At 35.4% G+C, this 23803-nt stretch overlaps 3 protein-coding genes across 3 annotated transcripts; 2 read left to right on the forward strand and 1 right to left on the reverse strand.

Annotated features, from left to right (window-relative positions):
- Positions 1 to 1102: 1102 nt before the first annotated feature.
- LOC106666826 lies at positions 1103 to 2442 on the reverse strand. Its single transcript, XM_014394307.1, has 2 exons — positions 2371 to 2442; positions 1103 to 1746 (listed from the first exon to the last, which is right to left on the reverse strand). The coding sequence occupies exons 1-2, from the start codon at positions 2380 to 2382 to the stop codon at positions 1147 to 1149; spliced, it is 612 nt and encodes a 203-aa protein (XP_014249793.1). The 5' UTR covers positions 2383 to 2442; the 3' UTR covers positions 1103 to 1146.
- A 5280-nt stretch (positions 2443 to 7722) lies between these two features.
- Positions 7723 to 9226, forward strand: LOC106670323 (cuticle protein 18.7-like). The gene is made up of 2 exons (XM_014400533.2): positions 7723 to 7811; positions 8284 to 9226. The coding sequence occupies exons 1-2, from the start codon at positions 7800 to 7802 to the stop codon at positions 9157 to 9159; spliced, it is 888 nt and encodes a 295-aa protein (XP_014256019.1). The 5' UTR covers positions 7723 to 7799; the 3' UTR covers positions 9160 to 9226.
- Positions 9227 to 10297: 1071 nt separating this feature from the next.
- Positions 10298 to 11445, forward strand: LOC106670330. Its single transcript, XM_014400550.2, has 5 exons — positions 10298 to 10497; positions 10611 to 10783; positions 10892 to 11094; positions 11179 to 11301; positions 11372 to 11445. Exons 2-5 carry the CDS (start codon positions 10772 to 10774, stop codon positions 11382 to 11384), a joined length of 351 nt encoding a protein of 116 aa, XP_014256036.1. The 5' UTR covers positions 10298 to 10497; positions 10611 to 10771; the 3' UTR covers positions 11385 to 11445.
- Positions 11446 to 23803: the final 12358 nt, after the last annotated feature.

Consider the following 23803-nt stretch of genomic DNA (forward strand, 5'->3'; position numbering starts at 1 on the left):
ATTTTATCTTTATGTAATTAATTGAAAGAAGTGATTTGGTCAATCGGACCACGAACTCTAATGGATTATATCATATATTTTACGTATTTTTATTAACTATTACAATTGATTAAGGTTTTTAGTTGAGATGAAAAAGCGGACCACGAAATTAGTGAATTTATTAACTATGATACATTAAATTTGCGAACATCATTTTTGCTGTCAAGCACAATTTTAACTTGCTGAAAGCAGGCAGCTGCCTTGGTGGATAGATAAACTTTGGTTTTATCCAATACTATATATAACTTGTTCAGATAATTTAATTATTTCTATTACTATTTCTATACTTGTACATAATTGTGCTTATAATTTTATTTCTTTCACATTACTTTTTCTTAATTATCAACAATTATCCCATATTCTAATCTCATTTACTCGTATCCACTAAACCAGTAGACATTTTTATGTATTCATTGGATTAAAAAGAGATTAGGATAATTATCAGGTTGAAGGACAAAAGACCTCCAGATTTTTTTGATTTTTTTTGTAAATTGGGAGTGCAAAGGAAAATTGAAAACCTTTTGATACCGTATGTAACAAGTAGTTCGAAACTACCATTAGAAAAATTAGCGGATGTTTTTAGATTTTTTATTCAGAAAATGCCTTTGAACTGGCTCTTTTGTTTACAATTTTCAAACCCCAGGCTTGCGCTTCATCAGGAATGGTTGATCTGCACTGTTCTACACATGCAATTATAGCAGTACTTTTTGTAAGTAATGTATTTATCTATTTGTCGTCAAATAACAGACGTAGTATAATTGAGTACTCTAAGAAGGTAGAAAGTGGTCAAGCACAATTTTTTTTTTCACCTTACAAAAATCAACAAAATATGCTCGAGTTAAAAAGCCTGAGTACATCAAATAGGACAAATACTTAATAAATGAATAAAGCTGACTATATTTTTCTGTCAAATCATCTTTGATAAAAAGTTGCAAGAGTAATCAATAACTCACAGTATCGAATTTTATAGAACAGTGATTTTTTACACATCTCGGGGGTCGATTAATGTAGGATATTATTTTAGAGGATTGAGGACACAATGAGGTATAATAATAAAAATAAATTGTGTAAAATAAATGTTTATTTCATGATACCAAAAAGTGCAGTTTACCAGAAAGCCCTAACACCGTGGAGTCCGAGTCCGTAGGGGTGAACGGCGGAGTAGCCGAGGGTAGCTGCGTATGGGGTGGCGTAACGGGCAGCGACGACGGGGCCGGCGACGTGAGAAGCGACGACGGGAGCAGCTACAGCATGACCAAAGGTATGACCGTAGGTGAGGGCTTTCTGGTTTTCGTGAGCGACGGCGTGAGCCTGTTTGCCGAGGGCGACTTCGGGGGTGTCAGCGGGAAGGTGGAGTGGGACACCGCCTCCGAGGACGTTCCTGGTTCCTTCGGTGTGCTGTTGGACGAGCTGGGCCTGCTTGGCGAGGGCGACTTCGAGGGTGTCAGCGGGGCTGGCGAGGGCGTTGGGGTTGACGAGGACGGCCCTCTTGTACAAGTGGTGGACGAGTCCGGCAGCGGAGTTGTCCAAATGGGGTTTCCATTGTCCGTCGTCGAGGTCAGCTCCGAACCAAGTCAGGTGTCCAGATCCGAGGACAGATCCGTCCAAATGGGGCTTCCATTGTCCATCGTCTTCAAGGCGGACAAGACCGTGCAAAACCTGGGCATAGCTGGTAGCTACCAACCCCAAAACGGCAACAAGAGCGAGCTGAACAAAAAATAAAACTCTTTAAAAAATATTTGTAAATAATTAATTGACTGCATATTGATTCGTGGGTCTTTTTTAGTCAATACAGTTAAATCCACATTTAAACCAAGATATCAATTCTTAATGTAATATTGTTAATTCACACACATTAAAATATTACTACATGATTTTTAAACCAACAGTATGTATGATCGATTAGACTATAAGACAAAAGGTAATATAGCATTTTGCTGAAAATTGAACAAAGTTCATTGTTTATTATTAATAGGTATAGCTATCATGTTCGCGCCGAGAAACTTAATTGGTTCTAACCTAGTGAAAAGTCAGCCTACACAAATTAACGCAATATATTATCTTCATCAAAGGTGAACAGGCAGTTTCCCTAAATTACATATTGATACAGATCCCGAAATTGTTTAAAACTCCATTAAATCGTATAATGTATATATTTTGAAATTTAAGTTTAAATTGATCAGAAAATGTATAATTGAAAAACGTATCGCTCAGATATAAAACCTCTTTTTTCAATTCGACCGAAAATACTGTTAATGACAAAATGTCCACAGTTGTCGTCGTGGGCCATTATTCATAAAGGTGGACTTATAAAGTGGAGTTTCAACTTACTGAAGCTTTCATAGTGGATAATGTTTCACCTCCTTGGAAAGGACTGTGTTGCCCGAAATGTGCTCAACTGCCCATTTATACCCGAACAATGGCCTCCAAATGAGTCCCCACCCAAAATTTCTTCTTCTTCAACATCTTACAACGCCCTGTTTTGTCGTCTGCATTTTTATTTTTATTTTATTTTTTTTTTATTCTATGGAGAAAAAAATTCTTTAACCGTTAATTTTTCATCACTGAATATGTTATAAAATATACAATGCAACAGTCTCATTTAAAAATGCAGAACAAATCGAGAGTGTAAAAATTGAATATCATAACTACTACATTGGTAAACCTTTTGACCGTATGCCGAGAGGAAAAGTTTTAGAAAATATACAAAACAATATACAAACGTCCCTCCTCATTGACATATTTGAAGTTTGAAAATATAACAGGAAAATGCAACGCCAATATTCAAAAGTTCGTTTGAAAATTTCTTCAAATGAAGGTTCGGATTGTAAAACTCCGATGTCGCGAGATTTCATTTTTGGCCAAAATTCCGATGATTTGCCTGGGGCGAAGACGTTCTTCAACTACACAGCCTAACGATGTTAAGTTTGTCAAAAAACTGGATATTGAATGTGGAAAATACTACAATAATAGGCTATACAGTAAATAATTCATGGTTTTTAATCAAAGTTTAATTGTTTGTAATTCTTTTTTATAATTAGCAAAGAATCCAGCAGCTTTTTGGATCGTTGGATGAGAAGAACCTGCTGGTATCATCGTGTCTAAATTTGTGGGTTTTTTACACTGACTGGCAAAAGATTCCACCCACCTGTAATATAACTTGGTTTGAATATATTTTTATAACCAAAGTTTCACGTTGTTTAACGTCTAATAATTGGCTCTTTGTCTTTAACAAAAAAGAACGAACATTTCCAAAGGAAAATAAAAAAAAAGACGAACAAATAAAATTTGTTTTAATTAGATTTTAATTACCATTTCAATATCACGTATTTCCTCCTCTTGCCTTAATTACATCTAGAAGACGCCTGCGCATACTTTCTACCAGTCTGCTAATGCTCTTTGCTAGAGGTTAACCCATTCACAAAGAGTCCTCTCAAGATGGTGGAGCGTATCAGGAAGTGATGGATTTGCTCTTATTCGTTTTTTGAGGTTATCCCATAACGGGCTGGCCAGGCTAAGACCCTGATGCTGTTGAAGGTAGGTTTCTACTATACGAGCGATATGTGGACGGGCATTATCGACCATTAGAATAGGATTGTCGTTGTTTGATCGACGATAGGCAACGCATGATATTCCAAATTTTCATCCACATAGCGAGTGGCCGTCAAAGACTCTTCACGAACAACAACCAACTCTGTGCGATTCTCCAATGAAATTCCCGCCCACATCATCACTGAGCTACGTTGAAAAGGTTGGCTCTGGGAGAAATTACTTTGTATCTTTCATTTCGCCTTCCCTTCACTCTTTTACGCCCATCTGGAGATCGTAGAGCAAATCTACACTCATCTGTAAAAAGTACAGCAGACCAATCGTCTAAAGACCAATGGCTGTGTTCTCGAGGTGAGAGTCGTGCAATTCTATGTGTTGTGGTCAATTTTGATCCTCTTACGGGGCGAAAAGCCAACAGTTCATACTGATTTAATCTTCTTCGAGCAGCGCGTTCAGAAATTTGGACACCTCAAACTTCCTGGAGTTCATGAATCGCTTGAACAACGGTAAGATGCCGGTTTCGCAAAATTCTCAAAGTCAAACAACGATCATCCTGAGGTTCTGTTACCCTAGGACTTCCAGAACCGGGCCTTCTATGTTAGGAGACCCAGTTTCCCGAAAACGTCTAACGTCGTAGTGATTCGTAGGGATGACAATAGCCGCATACCTGATGAAACGCCATCATCAATAAGTGCCACACCATGCGCATCATCCACAGCACTAAGCGGCATTTTTAAGTTAAAAATTGAAATAAAGAAAACAAAGATGAAAACTAAACAGTTTATTGCCTCAGAATTCAAATCAAACTGAATAAACATTTTAAATTCCGTAAAAAGTAAACAACAATACTCGTTTTGGATTAAATATTGACTTGATGTAAGTATTTGATTTTGACTTGATTACTTAACTTAATCAATTGAGTTTACCGCTAATTGATATTTCAAATTTAAAACTAGTATAGACAAATATTTATTAGTAAAACATTGAGACAAATTAAGGGCAGAATTTTCTTTTATGGAGAAAATAAAATAAAAAAATCAATTGGGTGGTATTTTTTGCCAGTCAATGTCACCTCGATTTGCATTAGGTCATTTATTATGGACATTTTTAAGTTTAAAAAGTATAAACAACCGTTCTAGTTGACATTGATCGACCTCCGTAGTTTAAACTGATGTATTGGATCTTCTTGAGGTCATTTTACAGGTGAATAAAGAACATCACTATTGGGTTTCACCAAGCTTTCGGCGAATGTTCCGCCATCTTCAGGGCCTAATTTATTGAAAACAAAATTTACATGAACAGAGTTACATAAAACATCTTATACACATACATTATAAAAATAAAATTACGTACTTTACCCAGTTTTTTAGGACAATTAAATTTATTGCACATGTTTGTAGTTTTTTAAAATGAAGGTGAAAATGAATCTAAAAAAATAAAAAAATAAAAATAGTCTCGCTTAAAATCTAGTGACACTCATCGGTTCATCCTTTGGTCTCACCTCTTTCATAAGTTAATACTCAATCTCAGGTACATGTATTTCTTTATCACAGATACGTTAAATATATATATATATATATATATTATATATATATACACAACTTCTAAACTGTTTTTTAACTTAAAATTATAATTTAATTATCTACAACTATGTACAAGGAATTTGAAGAAAATTGAGACACATCGAACGGTTACAACACGGTAAGGGACCCATCCCTGTTATCAATCACGGTGTGATTAGACGCACCAACTTGAACCACGCGTCACTTTGCGCTTTATTTCGATTCACGAACAGTTGCAGGATTCCCGAATATGCCATGATGGAGCCCAGTCGATCCATTTGCAAATTACAAGAGTTTTTCGTAACATGAATACAGACTTTTTCGAAAAGTAGTCGTCGCTCTAAGTACAACTCTCTGCCCAGGATCCAAGGGGAGTCCAACTTGAAGAAGAAAGTGTCACTAGATTTTAAGCGAGTCTATTTTTTTTTTTTTTTTTCAGTATGTAGATGCATTTTCACCTTCATTTAAAAAAACAACAAACATGTGCAATAAATTTAATTGTCCTCAAAAACTGGTAAAGTACGTAATTTTATTTTTATAATGTATGTGTATATGATGTTTTATGTAACTCTGTTCATGTAAATTTTGTTTTCAATAAATTAGGCCCTGAAGATGGCGGAACATTCGCCGAATGCTTGGTGAAACCCAATTAGTGATGTTCTTTATTCACCTGTAAAATGACCTCAAGAAGATCCAATACAACATCAGTATAAACAACCATATTTATTTACTTCCAATATACAATTTATACAAGGGTGTAAAGATTAATTAATTAGGAGAATTCCTTTAGAACCTCTAGTGTTCCCCACCATATTATATTCTTGGGTACGAATGGGTACTAGGAGGCTGTATTAGCGTCTAATACTCAACTTCACCTTTCCACCTTCACGAAGATTATGCGTGTGTACCCTGTTAATCATACAGACGGAAAAAGGGGTACGGGGGAGGAAAAGGAGCTTGATCTGTCACGACCTAAACCCACACCCCACAACATACCATTCCTACTACCCAATGAAGTTAAAATGTACTTAATTCATTATGTACAATGTGGTTTAAATTTTCAATAAATTCAGTTCGAATGATAATTACCATGAAATGCAATCATCAACTTTTACATATTAAATTTATATATTTGTTCTTCATTCAATATTTCACCGTATTGTTTTTAATCACGGCATTAATTTATAAATACATGGATAATTCGACAGTGATATTGTCTAAATAAAACGTTAATAAATATGAGTATTATTTATTTTACCGAGAATTCGAGCTTTTAATTCAATAAAAGGAAGTTTTTAGCAACAGTTTTTCATCATTGTTAAATTTTAAAAAATAAACAACTTCCTCGTCGCCATTGACAATTTTCTCATTAACTTCATTGAAGTATAGTAGAAAACTTCAGAGCAAAGTTGTAGTAAAGATGCAAAGATGCCCTTGAGATTTGTACATGGCCTAAGGCTAACTTTACTTGTCTCATTACGATTACTCTAAACGGAATTTATTACTGACAAATTTCGAGGAGAAAAATAAAACGAAAAATATATCAGTTTAACAATTATAATTATAAGCAACCTTACAACTGTTAATTGAAACTAAGGAATCTAAATTTAGATAGAACATCTTTGTTTTTCCCCCATTTTTTTATTAAATCATATATCTGTAAAATGTGTGGTGATTAGTGACCATTAATCGATAATTATTCAGAAATCCTGACCGCATCTCACGATTTCTGAATAATTATCTGTAAAATTTTATAGTTGGCAAATATTGATCAATTTCTTTCGTCATATTATTAAATTTAGCGTAAATATGTGAGATTTAATAATAGGGATTATGCGATAACTTGAAAATATAAGGTCGACATCGCTGTCAACTTCTTCAGAACATTTCCGTAAGTTCCTTAATAATTAATTATTAATTTGATCCCCTTTCGCGATTGCGTCATTCAAGTTTGTATTGTGTGTTTTTGAGATATTAATACTTCAATTTGTCTCCAGGGGAAGTTGGCCTGTTGTAGTTTATTCTAGACAATATGAGAGAAAAAGTTTTTGAGTGGGAAGAACAAAACATTTTGTCTGGTAGCAACAAGTTAAAAAAAGAAATTCTTCATAACTTAACGAAAACTAAAGCCACGAATCGATTTTCCCTTCAACCGAAAGAAGAACGAAGTCCCTACGCTTTACTGCCAAAGTTAATATAAATTTACTTATTTTTTCTTCTAAAACAAAGAATACAATGTTTTCAAATTTATTTTTGATTTCATATACTACTTTCAGTTGTTATTTTTTAGAAAATTAATTTTCAAAATTGAAATTGTAATAAAAATTCTAACTAAAATGTAAGATATCTTGTAAAATTGACAATATTTTTATGCGTATGGAAATTAAATTGAAGTCATCTGTCACTCGTTAAAAGGGTTAAACTGGCGTCTTATAATTCATTATTATTTGACTAAAACCAGATAAATAAGTCTTTTCCGGCAAGCATGAAACAAATGTGAGCAGAGGCTCTTATGAGAATTTACATTGAAAGTAAGGATGGCTTAAATAAGTGGGGATCCTTTGGAGGCCGATGTTCTCATATATAAAGTCCGCGCCTCGTCCAAATCATCGCAGTCCTTTCGTAGGAGGTGAAACTCGCAGTCTCAAAATGAAATCAGCTGTAAGTATTCCGAAAAAACGGGAATTTGCTCTTGGAAATTTTCTTTCATCGAGATAGTAGTGCAGATTTGTCTTACCTCCAGACGTGAAACAATTACGTAGGACTCACTGGGCTTACTTTACATACTTATTTCGCTAAAAATAAAGATTTAAAGATTCGTTAGCGTTTTAAATAGGAAATCCAGGTATTAACCTGAAATATGGAAATAAAAGAAAACTCCAGCGATTTTTTTATCTTGCTTATTCTAAATATATTAAGGAAATATATGCATAAGGATGAAAATGTATTATAATGCATTGGTCAAGAAAAAAACCTTTATCGAGTTACACATTGAAACAATGGTTTTTAACCTTAGCGATGTACATTAAATAAAGCATAACATAATTGGTTGCTTTCATAGTAGGTACACATCGGTCTTCTGAAATTTCTTTTTGTAATTTTACTAGTTGTTTAACATATTTTTTATTTTTAGTTGGCAATCCTCTGCTTAGCAGTCAGTGCTTTGGCCCAACACCCCGCTGAAGATGACGGGTCTTGGAAGCCTCATTTGGACGGATCTGCTTTAGGAAACGGCGATCTCGTTTGGCTGGGACCTGACAATGACGATGGTCAATGGAAACCCCATTTGGACAACTCCGCTGCCGGACTCGTCCATCACTTGTACAAGAGGTCTGTCCTAGTCAACGCCAACGCTCTCCCCGTGCCCGCTGACACCCTCGAAGTCGCCCTGGCTAAGCAAGCCCAGCTCGTCCAACAGCACAGTGAAGGAACCAGGAACCTCCTCGGAGGCGGTGTCCCACTCCACCTCCCCGCTGACACCCCTGAGGTCGCCCTTGCCAAGCAAGCCCAACTTGTCCAACAGCACAGTGAAGGAACCAGGAACCTCCTCGGAGGCGGTGTCCCACTCCACCTCCCCGCTGATACCCCTGAGGTCGCCCTTGCCAAGCAAGCCCAGCTCGTCCAACAGCACAGTGAAGGAACCAGGAACCTCCTCGGAGGCGGTGTCCCACTCCACCTCCCCGCTGACACCCCTGTAGTCGCCCTTGCCAAGCAAGCCCAACTCGTCCAACAGCACACCGAAGGAACCAGGAACGTCCTCGGAGGCGGTGTCCCACTCCACCTCCCCGCTGACACTCCCGAAGTCGCTCTCGGAAAACAGGCTCACGCCGTCGCTCACGAACATCAGAAAGCTCTTAACCACGGTCTTCCCGTTGCTCACGCTGTAGCTGCTCCCGTCGTCGCCGCTCGTGTCGCCACCCCCGTCGTCGCTTCCCACGTCGGTGTTCCTTTTGGCCTTTCCTCCGTCCACACTGTTGGACTCCACCACGGACTCACAGCCGTTTTGTAAAAAGGGAAATTAATTATCTGTGTTCAGTGACTGATATAAAATAAACAATTTTTTTATAATGCTTTGATACATTCTAAAAATATCTATTCCCGAGAACCTTAAAAGTTTTGTACTGTAATCTAACAAGCTAGAATTCCATAACTTATATGGTAGTATTCTGTAATATTTTTGTAAGTTTGTCAATATGCAGAAAAAGTTTGAATATTATACTTTCTATGGAGTATTATTTGAAAGTAATTTAAGAAAAGAAATACAACTAGGGTCTATGAAGACATAAATAGAAATCATTCGCGGTTTTTATTAATATAAAAACCTGCAGTGTAATAGATAATAATAGGTTGAAAATAAACTATAATAGACGATACGTAATTTAGAAAATGTATCGCCCCACTAAACGAGCTTGAAAATTTTTAAAATGTCTTTTGAAAAAACAAAAACAAATTGTTTTTATATAAAATTCTGGCATTTGTAATAAACCCAAATATGCCATTGAAAGCTACCTCCAATCCGCATTTTTTAATGACTGAAAATCACGAGTAGACATTGATGAAGATATAAATCCGTATCTGAAATTTTGCCCCTTAACCTATGAACTCACTTGTATGTAAATGTATATGAAAAATATTTTTTTAAGAAAACCGATTCTGAATAATAACCGCATAAAAACGTGTAGTATCGGTATTGCTTTTGAGTGACATTACCTTAACAATCTTTTCAGCCTTTTGCCATCTTGTCGGAAATTGGTTACCAAGCACCAAATAAAAATTTCAATATCAGTTTCCCCTCCATCATCATTATTATCGGGATACAACTCTCAAATCTCTTACGTAACGACTTCAGGTTTTCAGATAAACTAAGACAGGTTTCTGACAGATCTCATAGTTCCAGTGGAAGAATCGATTGTTTACAAGACGAAAACAAGCCACAATGGCACGCGTCAGTGAAAAGATAGCCGGTCTCAAACTCCTGACGATAGTCAATAAACTGTCCGAACAGATAACAAAACATTCTTATTATAAATAGTTGCCCAATGGGATTTTTCTTATTAGTTCGTTGATAATAGCATAATTTTCAATATCAAATCAGTAAATAAATTTATATTTAAATATATAGACAGTATTTTTTTTTCATAATAAACATGTGTGTTATTTAAATAAGGTTTTGTTGTTTTTCGTCAATGAAGTTAAATTGTAATTAGTATCAAATGTTTATGAATGTTTTGTCTTTAGATAAAAATGCTTTGGTTTAAAATACAGAGCCCCTCTCTTACTTTTCCTATTTATTTTTGTTTTATCGCTGGCCTACGTGAAGAACGACACGCAGCCATCTTTGCTTAAGGTTTTTCTCTTAATAAAATTTATAGTTATAGCTAAAGTTAAGTTTGTTGGATCAATGCGTTGTCCAACATTTTATGATAAATATAATAAGTTGTTAATAAGCTGGCTAATTAGAGTTTAAGAGTTTTTGAAAAAAAAGGAGGGGAAGATTATCGAAATGAGGAAGAATCTATAAGTGGGGGCACATTTTTTTGGAGGCCACAACCGCGTATATAAAACAAGGTCATGCAACGTGTAAACAACACAGTCCTTTTATAGGAGGTGAACAACGCACAATGAAGTTAATAGTAAGTGCAATTAAAACCGTGTTTGTTCTGGAAAATTTAGTGTCTTGTTTAATTCTTTGTCTATGCTTCGAATAAGATAAATAAATAATCAAAAATCTTTATTTCTAGGTTCTGTTGGTGTCTGTAATGGTGGTATATTCGATGCAAATGGATGTATCGGAGTTTGTTGACTTTAAAAACCATATTTCTAAATTTGAAAAAGTGATAGGCTTGGTGAAATCGGTGTTTTCTCAATTCAAAACCGCAATGGATGCATCAGAGAGGAAAGATTTAGAAATCCGCGATCCTTACGCTGTGATCCGAGCTATTTGGTAACATTTGACGACCCGAGGATATAAAATCGACCATGTTTGTTTTGATATATAATCGACCATGTTTGATTTGTTTTGTTACAGCAACCGGCAGGGGCTGGTTCACGTTTTGATCATTTTCCTCTTTCTTGTACTGCCGCTCATCGTGGGCATAAGCCCGGCAGGGAATTTCGCAATTCCGCATTACCAGCCGGGAATGGCGAAGTTGTAAGCTATGGAATTCCAGTTGTAATTTCAGTGTAGTCCTCTCTCTCTGTAACACAAACTTATTTTGTAGCTTTTTGACCTAGCGATGCTGAATTCGAAGGAAGACAAGTCTCTCCTGTGTGTGTTAAAATTTCTTTCACACAACAAAGAAAAAACTGATCTGATCTCATATTACTATAGTTATTTTTATACTAAAAATTAAATATAATCCATAAATATTTAAAAACAAAAAATAGGATGGATAAAATCTTAAAGATGAGGTGTAACAAAGCTCACTACCTAGGAGCATGTGTCAATGTGTCCTAAATGTTGCACTTTATTTATATGTAAAAAATTAGCAACTAAAATTAAATAGTGTGCTTTACCAAATTGAAAAGTAAAAAAATATGTTTTAGGATGATTATAAGACAAAAATTTAAAAAAACTTCATTGCAGAATATTTTTTACTCCAATTAAGGCACACTACAGAACCCATCTTAAAACAACCTCATCGTATGTCCTTCAATATTTCCTAAATTATTCACTATGTATTTATTAAAATAAAACAAAAATAAAAAATAAAAACATATCAAAATAATTAGTTTTTAAGTAATAGTTTTTAGGTTAAATAAAAACCTATGATGATGATGAAACTAGGAAGCGGGGATTGTGCTCCCCCGGCACTGCAGTCATTCTGGCTAACTAGATTATTGGCCTAATGGCTTCCTAGTTCCCTAGTAGCAATCGACTCAATCCTTCTCAAAAGTATTAGGTCATTCACTGTAGCCGCTACAATTTCATTCCTTAGGTTTTTTCTGTATGGTAGGTTACATCCCCATTGAGCCGTTTGTTTGCGTTCGAAGATGATATGGGTGGCTGTTTCTTCTTCTTCATTGCATAATCTGTAGATGGGATGTTGTGTAGATTTTTTTCTCAGATGTCAGTGACCGGTTAAAAATCCGACTGCAGCAGTGAATTTGCCAGTCATGGTGAGGTTTGTTTTAACATGTGTTTACTGTTTCTAGCGCCGGTAGAGTTTATCCACTTCTCTTTTTGTTTTATATGAATCCATTCTGCGATTGAGGATTTTGTATTTGTTTTTGTTAACCCAAGTATAGGTTCAGGGCGTATGTATGGTCTTGCAAATCCTCCTCTGGCCAGGGTGCTTTTTCGTCACTCAAAATTTCTTTGTGCCCTGGCACCCAAGATATCATCAGGTTGTTGAGTGTCCGCAGATTTTGGAGATTTTGGTTGCATCATTGACTAATTTTGATGTGATTGTTTAACATGCTAGTGCTTTGATAGTTGTTTGGCTTTCAATCTTAGGAGGATTTTTTTGCCAGTGTAAATTATTTTAAGCTCTTCTAGGGCACAAAAGTTCACGGCATGTATTTATGCTTGAAAGACCGAAGTGTACTTCCCTAATGAGTTTGATTGCTCACAACTTGGGATTGTACAAAAAACACCCGATCGTTCGTTCGTTTGTGTTGCAGCTATCTAAAATCTACAATGTACAAAACATACAACCATATCATTATACAGGGTGAATTGCTACTCGTGCTACAAACTTCTCCAGTAGATTCTTCACCCTAAAATGAACAAAAAAGTTCATATTGTCCATGGTCCGATTCNGACCATGGACAATATGAACTTTTTTGTTCATTTTAGGGTGAAGAATCTACTGGAGAAGTTTGTAGCACGAGTAGCAATTCACCCTGTATATGATGCTCTTCTGAGTTCTTCCTCTCCTTTAATATCTATGGAGATTTTATAGGATGTTGTAAACAATATTTCCGGGATCATATATATAGTCAGCCTCCCTTTCTAAGAATGGGTGTCTGATTTTATTAATTATGGTTGTGTGCCCAAATTTTTCAGTTTGTATCCAAATTGATTGTTTTTGGAGTCTACATGAGCTTTTCCTAGCCTCTCCTTGTATAAATGTTTCCAGTGGGAGTAGATTTAGCAGAGTTTCTAGTACACTTGAAGGATTTGTTCTCATTGATACATAAGTGATACATTCAGCGATACATAGGTTTGCTTTGTATGCTCAACATAATCATAAAACCTAATCATAAAATCCGAAAGACGATTTGCCATAATATTTTACAATTAATTAAGGTTTTTAGTTGAGATAAAAAAGTCAATGGCGCGAGCTGGATTTGAACCCACGATCTTCGGCTAGATACGCTGCTGCTCTACCACTTGAGCTATCGTGACCTCAATCCACTCGGACACTAAATTCCCATCTCAACCCCACCTTTTNATATATTATATTTTATGATTTATATAAGTCAAACAAATTTTATAAAATGGATCAATCAAGCCACACTACCATAACCGTTAAATGATAGAGGAATATCGTGTTCTCCACCACCCTAACTGAGTAAATGGTATGTAAATGTATGTTCAGATTTCAGCTTATATAAATCAGCAGCAAAATCGTTAAATGAAATTCATCGAAAATACTTCAACCTTACTTAATTATACATAAGTTTTTTCATTAAACAACCATAAACATAATTAATCTCTAGGCGGGCAAATTTAATTCAACGAAAAACGTTCTCCATCGCTCTTTCTTTATCAAAATTCAAAAATACCATAACGTTTATTAATCGTAAAATTACTATAAAAAACGCTCTAATTTGCTTTTCCTCAGTCTTAACGGTTAGGATCTACTTTAATTTAATACATTCTTATGACGCTTAGGTCAACGTTTTTATTGGTTGTAATTTTTTGCTTGAGACTTCACTTCAACAACGTTCGATGTTTTGTTAAAAGTACGTAATACGTTTTAATGATCACGTTAGAGCTTTGTACATTACCTACATAATATTAATATTTTTTACGAGGGTTCGCAACAGAAGAGGTCATATCAACTCTCGGGGTGCCGGTGATGTAAGCATATCGGTTTCGAATGAAGGGCCGCTGGATTCGAACCCTGGACATTTACCTTGCAGTGATGAGCGCCGTGTCAACGTGTAAACCATAGCAGCCACCGACGCCCCAATAATATTTGTTTATTTTTCCTGCAAAATTACATTTCTTACAATGTGTGTTTTTTCAACAGTACATTATTTTGATATAAAACATGAACATAATGAATTGAAATTAAAAAAACTCCTAGACACATCCTGTCTTTCATTAACAATTTTACTCAAAAAATTGATTGAAACGCAAAGGATCGAATTTGGATAGCAAAAGAGTGAATTTGGATTGTCAAAGAGTCTCGTTAGTTTGCAAAAGTGTAAATTTGGTTTGTAAAGGAATGAATATAATGTGCAAAAAGGTGAATTTGATTTGTAAGAGAGAGAATTTAATTTGCACAACAGTAAATTTCAATTGCAGCAGGGTAAATTTAACTTGCAAAGGATGAATTTCAATTGCAAAAGGGTGAATTTAATTTGCGAAAGAAAAAAATTAATTTATAAATGGGTGAATTTGATTTGTAAAAGTGTGAATTCAATTTGCAAAAGACTGAATTTAGTTTTAAAAAGCGTGAATTTAATTAAAAAATCTGCATAATGAAAGACTTAAAAATTCTACAAATTATGATAAGATAAATAAAAATGTGACCGTTATTGGTACAAGTATTTCATGGAATTGATCGTTTAGATCTAAGCGCACGGTGAAGTTTCCCTCGGCCAACTTCTTAACTTGATCTTGGTGTGAAGCCCCCCATAGAAGTTGTTAACGGAGTTTCATTTGACAATTCTCAGAATCACAGCCAAACTGTATGTAACACAATTATGGATCCACTGGCATCTTTTCAAAACTATATCTTCACTTAAATAAGGAAAGGTTGAGTTTTTTCTTTTTGGTACTTACCTGATATGCTATGCTATTTCATCGGATAATTATTGCCACTTTGGAGTGAGGATATGGAGACCCTACTAAAAAATTTTGAAGCGATGCTTTGCTTGAAGCTGCTTTAAGATTATATAGAAGAAGAAAACGCGCGATGCACGATTAGGGCTTTCGTGAGGTCTCTTCTGGTCAGCCTTTGCTGCGAGCTGGGAAAGCTGCCACCAGAGAGCAGGTAACCCTCAGTAATGAGGTCCGGTTCTTTGCCAAGAGGGGGCCATCCTTTAATGAACATGGCCATGGCTTGCCCATAGGAAGTCTCTGACCGACTCCGCACTCGGATGTGGGCCGTTCATAGTGGAGGAGTTTCCACTGCGTGGACCCTTCGCCCGCAATGCAGTGTGTACAGCGCCACGCTGTACGTGATCTGGCACGGCCATGGACTCGTGTAATCCGGGCAGAACTCATCCTACCTCGTGTGCACTGATTCCCTGATTGCGTTGAGAGACTAATTCCCATTTGATATTTTCATCGTGCTTTTTTCGAAAGATACATTAAATTGAAGCTCGTCTGAACGTTAGAGAAAGATCGTTAGTACAATAGTTGTATACCTGGACTATAACACGTCGGACTATAACTTACAGACGAGGCAGTCAAAGCCGGGATAGCTCACACTGACCTTACTATTGTGATCAATAAAGAATATAGTAAAGAAAAGTTGGCAGCGGCAGTGAACTGGCCGTTCGAGAAGCTCATACGCGCCAAGATCACGATTGGTTGATTTCTCCAGGAGATTCTAAGAAAGTATGTGTTTGGAATGAGTGAGAGTGTAAATGGGTTTGGATCTAGAGATTACAGGTTTGGGTGCTGAATTGATCTAGCTGTTGACAGCACAGCACCCATCCTCGGCGACCGCACGGATAAGGCGATGCCCGAGGCCTGCCAGTAATTTATTGTAAATTACAAAATCTGGAATTGCCGGTGAGCTGCGAGAATTGATAAGATCAATGCATGTGTACATGCAAGTACAGATTTGAGTTTATACAAATACAAATCAAATTATTAACACTGCTTGTAAACAGCATTGTATTTATGGTGCACAACTTATTATAAGGTGAATCTTTCCATCTTGGAATAAAAGGATAAACATGATTGTCGTATGCTTTTCTTCTTTATATGTTACTTCGTCTGAATTACCCATAATAAAGTGGGAAGATTATAGGCTGACAAACAGCTGAAGTCATCGCCGGCCCTCTGCGTGTTTTCACTTCTTTCGCGCATATTTTCTTTTAAATTGCAGCTATTTGGGCGTCTCGATCTGGTTACTGACTCTCTGATTTCAAATATGTAGTACGTTGATATCCTGATTGAACCTCAGGTGGTCAAATACAGAATAGAAACAAAACATACAATACATATATACAGGGTGTCATTTTTTGACTCACCATTGAAAAATCAACGCGGGTGCGTTAAAATCTGACTCGAGGCCAATTTCTTTTGATTTTAACATTAAAAAAAGGAAGTGAGTCAATTTTCGGTGCACTATAGGAAAATCAACGTTGGTGCGTCTAATTATGACTCGGCACATTTTATTTTGTCTCTTACCAAAAAATAGGCGAGTCACTTTTCGACGCACCATTCGTTACAAATTAATTTTTGTAGGTTGGAAGAAAAATAAACAAAACCAATATTAATAAAGCATTATTCAAACACAATGTAAAAATTTAAAAAAAATTCTTCACAAATTAATTTGATTATTGTTTAAGAGTATGTTTTTCTGGTAAAGTAAAAAAATTAAATAAATATAACAATCTCCTTTTTTCTGGTAAAGTAAAAAATTAAATAAATATAACAATATCCTTTGTTAGCAAATCAAAAATGTTCAAAATCATTATAATAATTGTTCGAACAGACCTCCATTTGCTGCAACACAGTAGCCTAGTCTATCGTAAAACGTGATCGGACGAAAAAAATACTCTTAAACCTTAATCAGATTAATTTGTGAAGAATTTTTTTTTTTAATTTTTACATTGTGTTTGAATAATGTTTTAATAATATTGGTTTTGATTTTCCTTCCAACCTACTAAAACTAATTTGTAACGAATGGTGCGTCGAAAAGTGACGCCTATTTTTTGGTACGAGACTAATAAAATAAAATGTGCCGAGTCATAATTAGACGCACCAACCTTGATTTTCCTATGGTGCACCGAAAATTGGCTCACTTTCTTTTATTAAAGTATTAATCAAAGGAAATAAGCCTCGAGTCAGATTTAAACGCACCCGCCTTGATTTTCCAATGGTGCGTCAAAAAATGACTCACCCTGTATATACATCACCACAAACATAGATGTCTGGTCTCATTCACTCCCCCAGAGTACTCGATATTCCTCGGGGCGGGGTTAAATCACCCATCCCTTTCATGCTAATAAATTACATTCATTCCAATAAATTAACATAAACTCAACAGAGACACAACACAAACACGCATAAAAAACTATATACATTTAAAAATCCGATGGTCCTGAGGTACCGGAATAGCGATCTGTGCCAGGTGCCGTGCCCCAAGACTACGCCTTTTATGAAGAGGTGCTCGACCGTTATTCTATCCTTACATAACGGGCACCTACGCGATCGCTTTCCAACCAGAAGGTATCCGTGCGTTATTCTTGTGTGACCTATGCGTAGTCTTGTCAGTATGGCCTTTTCACTTTTCGAACCGTTCTCCGTGGACCAGGGACCGACTTCTTTCTTAACCTGCCACAGTTAGCACAATTACGCTTAAACCATATGTAACCATGATTTTTTTACGTTTGATTCTTCATATTTGGCTGTTTCCTCAGTCACAAATTTAAATTTGAATCTCCAACCAAAACGAACTCTATAGTAATTTTGTAATTATTTTTCCTGTGTATAATCAGTTATAATTAAAGATGTAAAATATATCTCCATAAAAATTTAACTATTTTGGTTAATTTTTTGCTAAACTGGCTGGGAATATTGGAGAAAATTTCCACGCATTTTTTTTCAATCTTCCGTACTATTTTCAAAAATTAACACCATTATTTTTTTCAGAAACTCTTATCATACATAATATTAGACCGATAGTGGGGTTTTATTTGTTTCGAAATGTTTAAAACGTCTTTTCGGGTCAACGTAGGTCATTGTGTTTAGGTCGTATTGTTACCAAGGATTTCCAGCTAAGGCTTCCTTTGAAAACTTCCACTAGAGACTGGTAAAACCATTGGCTTGCAAAGCAAAAGACTAAAAGGAAAGCCAACGAAATACCAATGTGTTCGGCCAGGGTTCACCGACATAAGCTGGATAAGAAATAACAATCTCGTACAACGCTTTTTGTTCGCGAATCAGTCTATACTCAGCTATCAGCTATGATTTTTTACATAAACTAGTCAAAACTCTACAAATAAAACTGTAAGCTTTAACACTCTTTAATTTCAATTCGGATCAAATCCAGCCTAAACTTTAGCCAATCAGGGAATATTTATGGTTGGGTTGGTATTTAAACCGATTAGATAATATAGTATAAAATCAAAATTTAAAAATATTATAATAGATGAACTTTTTCAAAATGACCAGCAGTAACGACTGACTGGGTCAGCTAGATTTTTCTTTATTCCCACCGCGGAAATAATTAGCACGAAGGTTCAAAAAAATCACCTTGAACTAGGCAAGTGTAATTGCCATGGATGTCGAACTGCAAAAGTTTTGCTTAATTGTAACATTTCTTCTTAGGACTCGAAGGGTGGCGAATTTGTATTTTAGTCGTTTCTGACCATTTTGCTTATCGTAACTGTTTAGCCGAGAAGATGGCGAGAAGCAGAAGCACTAGGTTAGTTAATAGGCCAAATAGTCAAAAACAACACACCTACATCACTAAAAAATTCTATAGATGGTTGAAAGATACTTTTTTTCTTAGTTTCAAAATTTTTTAAAATTATATTTAATTGAACAATCTTTTCACTCTCTCTCTCTCTCTCTCTCTCTCTCTCTCTCTCTCTCTCTCTCTCTCTCTCTCTCTCTCTCTCTCNTCTCTCTCTCTGTCTCTCTCTCTCTCTCTCTCTCTCTCTGTCTCTCTCTCTATCTCTCTCACTCTCTCTGTCTCTCTCTCACTCTCTCTCTCTCTCTCTCTCTCTCTCTCTCTCTCTCTATCTATCTATCTATCTATCTATCTCTCTCTCTCTCTCTGTAAATGTGTAAGACTGATAAATTAATTCCAATAACTTGCTTCTTTACTAAAGTAAACATTAATTGCTTTTATTGTTTGTATTCTGTCATTGTTGGTCAAAAACACCATACGGGAGAAATTCTTAATTTCTGAAAGTAAATAAATTTTACAAAAGTACCTATTACGTTACGAACGAATACGTTCAGAATTCCATTGAAAAGGAACCGAACAGCACATTTTTCCGATCAACTGCGAGTTGATATGTCCGACTGCTTTTTTTGATAATGGTGGTATTGCGCGTCCTGCAGTCGAGTTGTACTCCCAGAAATTTCCTGATCGCCTCCGAGTAAAACACAAAACGTTTATTCTTGTGTCTCGCCTACCAACCAATCTACCTCTCTTAACCTACCTCTCTTAAACAAAAGACTACTTTATATCACCCTAGTGAAGCCAATATGGACTTATGGACTGGAAGTGTTGGGTTCAGCCCAACATTCCAATATCCTACGCATCCAAAGAGCCCATTCCATCATCCTCAGAAAAATCCTTAATGCTCCCTTTTATGTGTCCAACGACACTACCCATATAAACCTATTTATCTATCCAAATATCTATCTATCTACCTATCTATCCGGTCTATTTATCTAACTATCTATCTATCCATCTATCTATCTATCTATCTACCTATCTATCCGGTCTATTTATCTAACTATCTAACTATCCATCTAACTATGTATCTCTTGTCAATCTCGCTTTCAAGCATTAGCCAGAACCGTTATCTTTTCTTTTACAAAAGAATGCATAAAGATATAAAAATTTAATAATAAAGTGGCATATTGTCAGATATGTGCCCAAATAAGTCCCCAACCATCAACGCTACCCCAAAATGTTATGCAGTACACCACCAACGAGACTCATCCAACTTCCTCAAAAATATATAAGTTTATTTTAGTTGCGGTCGGTTCCTTTACTAAATTTTTATTTGCATTTACTTGCCGTAATACAACCTCTGAAATAGTTATGAGAATTTTACAGAACGTAATTTTCGCTCAACATGGCCTACCGACTTATATAATAACGGATCGTCAATCTTGCTTTCGTTCAAAAACTTTTTGTTCAATTTATAAATTACCTACATTTCTAACATTGATAATTATCCACAAGCTAACGGCATAAAAAAGGCTATCAGAACATATCACTCAAATTCACAAAAAAGTCTGATGGGAACTTGTTTTTTTCGTTATTTTTTTCGTTCACTCGACAAGTTGATTCAGGAAAGGAAGAAATTGAACTGATTCTCTTTATTTTTAATCTAAAGAGTGAAAAATAATTAGGTTACACTCTATAAAGGTAAGCAAAATGTTTTAAATTATAGTTATAAATTATGTGTTTTAAGTAAAATATTCAACTTTTGCTAGTTTATTATGGAAAATAAACAAAACCCAAATGTCCGTTTTTTTGTCTTTGAGTATACATAACAAAAAACAGTGTAATTTTAAGAGTGAAGGTTATATAAAGAAAATTATTCACGTTTATACTTACAAAAAAGTTTCGTTAGCAAGTCCTACACATCGAATTAAGGCAAGTTTATGTGTGTTTAATCGTTATATAAATATAGGCGGTTAAAACATGATAGTCGCGCATGTACAATAACAAGGTCATGCAATAAGGTTTATATATAGCCACACATATTTGAGTAAGGTCGTGGTCAACTTTTTCGTAATCGGTTACACAGAAGCTGAACACTTTACCACTTTACGATAGAACGGACATAAATCGGCTCCGTGTTTGGAGAAATTATTATTACAGGATGGAAATAGTGTTCAAATATTTGAAGACTGAGTGTAATTACGCTTGGCCGTCGCCAATCGACGTACTGTTGACAGCGGTTTGATCAAAATTCATCATCTCCCCGACCGAGACTGGGATCAATCAGAGGTTACGTTTCGGACAATAATTAGCGATTTGCAATTTGAATCATATTCAAAACGATTGAGAGATATTGCAGTTTTTAAATTGAAATTTGTCAAAATCCAAAGCTTACAAACGAAAAATCAGCATTCTAAATACTTTCCTATGTTCTTTACGACACAAAAGTATTGTTTAAGGGGATCTCATTGCCCAATAAAAAGGTAGCATTGATATTTGAAACATAAGAAGTAATTCAATATTGCGAATGTTTACTTCAGTAGCTCAACTCCGATCATAATGATCGTTTTGGATAATCCGTTTGTTCCAAGATTTATAAAATTTTCATGAGGGTTCATTACAATATAATGATTATTCGGAGATCGTGAGATGCGGTCTGATGTGACGTAGGTTTTAGAAAAACATTTTCTTTATCGTGCCAACGTTTCGATTTTTATTGAGATCATCTCCAGGGCCTGGGATTTATAAGCATTGTTTAAATTATACAAATACATATAGGATGTGGAAAGAAATGAAATTATAAAATGCTAGAAATTTTTAAAATCGATCAAAGTATTTGTTCTCACTCAAAGTGTTTCTTTTCTGTATAGGTGTGTCATTATTGTGTGTCGTGTTGAGAGTACCAGTGAGATATTGATGCTTTATGTTTATATATGTTGGATTTTGAAGGGGTGGGGAAGGAAGTCGGGATAGAAAGACATTTTTATATGAGGAGTCGGCTTCTTTGGGGTGAAAGGGCCGACAATGGGAAAAAGTTGGTAATAGTTTCGCCTGATTATCCTTTCAGGATTATATAGACGGGGATAATTAATTTCTATCCCGACTTCGAGTGAGTATGAATACTTTGATTGATACTAAAAATTTCTAGCATTGTATAAATTCATTTTTTTCCACATCCTACATGGATTTGTATCATTTAAACAATGTTTATAAATCCCAGGCCCTGAAGATGATCTCAATAAAGATCGAAACGTTGGCACGATAAAGAAATGTTTTTTCTACAACTTACGTCACACCAGACCGCATGTCACGATTTCCAAATAATCATTAACTAACGGCCACTAGACACCACACATTTGTACAATATAATATTTATTTTTACATATATTTACTTTTTTTACGATACTTGAAGCCAAATAATTTAAATAACTTGCGCCTCTGTGAATACAATGACTCGACATCAAATTTTATAAACAATTAATTGTCGATATAACAATAATTATGCAGTTTCTGAAAACTGGCGATTATTACGATCACGTCTCACTCAGTGTGAACAAATATTAGAAAACAAAAATCGCTACCTGACCGAAATAAATTAAAACAATAACCTTTTAAAATAAGTGTATTAAAACGTAAAATAATAATAATAAAATATGATCAGCAACATACGTATCTCCTTGCCATTTAAAATTTTAAAGAAAGGTGTGCCTTCGACAACGTTGAGTAAAGGTCATTCCTCTTCCTTCCGGGTCTTAACCAGCTCAGCCCGAACCCTGTGGTTGGGGGATTAGCTAATCCTAACCCAAAGAATAATCCTATTAAAAAAATATTGTTATTCGAAATGATGAGCATAAGAATGTAGATTAATACTGGTCGGTTGTGTTCTAAGTCATGTGTCAGGTCCCAAGCAATTGATAGATTCTTGCACCTGCGCGTACTCCCACAAGTCCCAACTATACTATAGAAGATACTATTTATACTGTTTTCTGCAATGACCTCTCAACATCCGACTTACAACGTGGTGGACGATAACGAAATTTTATCCCCTAGCTCCACCTCTATTATCCAGGAGTATTATGAGCAAATCAATAATGGTGCGAAAAAATGGAAAATGAAACTGCAGCCAAATTAAACAGTACTTTTTTGTTAGTTTATCACAATCGATATTTATATTACAGAAATATAACCGTATTATTATAACGTCATTTTCTACTTAAACATGTGGAGAGGTGTACAATTTTAAAAAAAATCTTTAAATTAATTTTTACTACAATTGAAAACTCCGAACATGTAAGTTGAATGTCAATCTCTAAGTTTTGAAATTAACAGAATTGGTGTAAAAAATCGGTATATTTTTATTATGTGTAATATTTAGTGACCGTTATGTAATGATTATTTAGCGATCATTATGTGAGATGGTTGGTCTGGTGTGATGTAGGTTCTTACGCCGAGAATTTGCCGGCTTCGCTCCGTGGAGACGGGCGGGGTTGCTTAGTGAATTAACAATGATGAACTTAATATTAATTTTTTAAACAAATGGGCGCCACGCTGTTTATATACACGGAAACAGCGAACCGTAAAGAAAGAAAAATAAAATAAAATAAAACAAAGAAAATTCAATAACAGTAAAATTAATTTTTAAAAAACAAACAATATTTACATAAGGAAACAAAAAAACACATTTATTCCAACGGAAACTAAAATATTAAACATAGACTAATCTTAATTCTCTACGGGTAACATTTTAATAAACTTACACACTAAAGGAACCTAAATTATCATAAAATCTAAATAAACATTCCTTAAAAACTAAACTTTCCTGGGAACCAGTGTCCAGATATGCTTCTTTTCCAGGCGATTGAAAATCCCCGCTTCTAGGAATGTGGA

Source organism: Cimex lectularius, unplaced genomic scaffold (genome assembly GCF_000648675.2).
Source record: "Cimex lectularius strain Harlan isolate CLEC.00 unplaced genomic scaffold, Clec_2.1 scaffold147, whole genome shotgun sequence".
NCBI classification, from domain to species: Eukaryota; Metazoa; Arthropoda; class Insecta; order Hemiptera; family Cimicidae; genus Cimex; species Cimex lectularius.

What these genes read in the sequence shown, in the direction of transcription:
- LOC106670330 (XM_014400550.2), top strand. An exon ending in GCTGTGATCCGAGCTATTTG is followed by an intron (nt 11,095 to 11,178) that starts GTAACATTTGAC and finishes GTTTTGTTACAG; the next exon opens with CAACCGGCAGGGGCTGGTTC.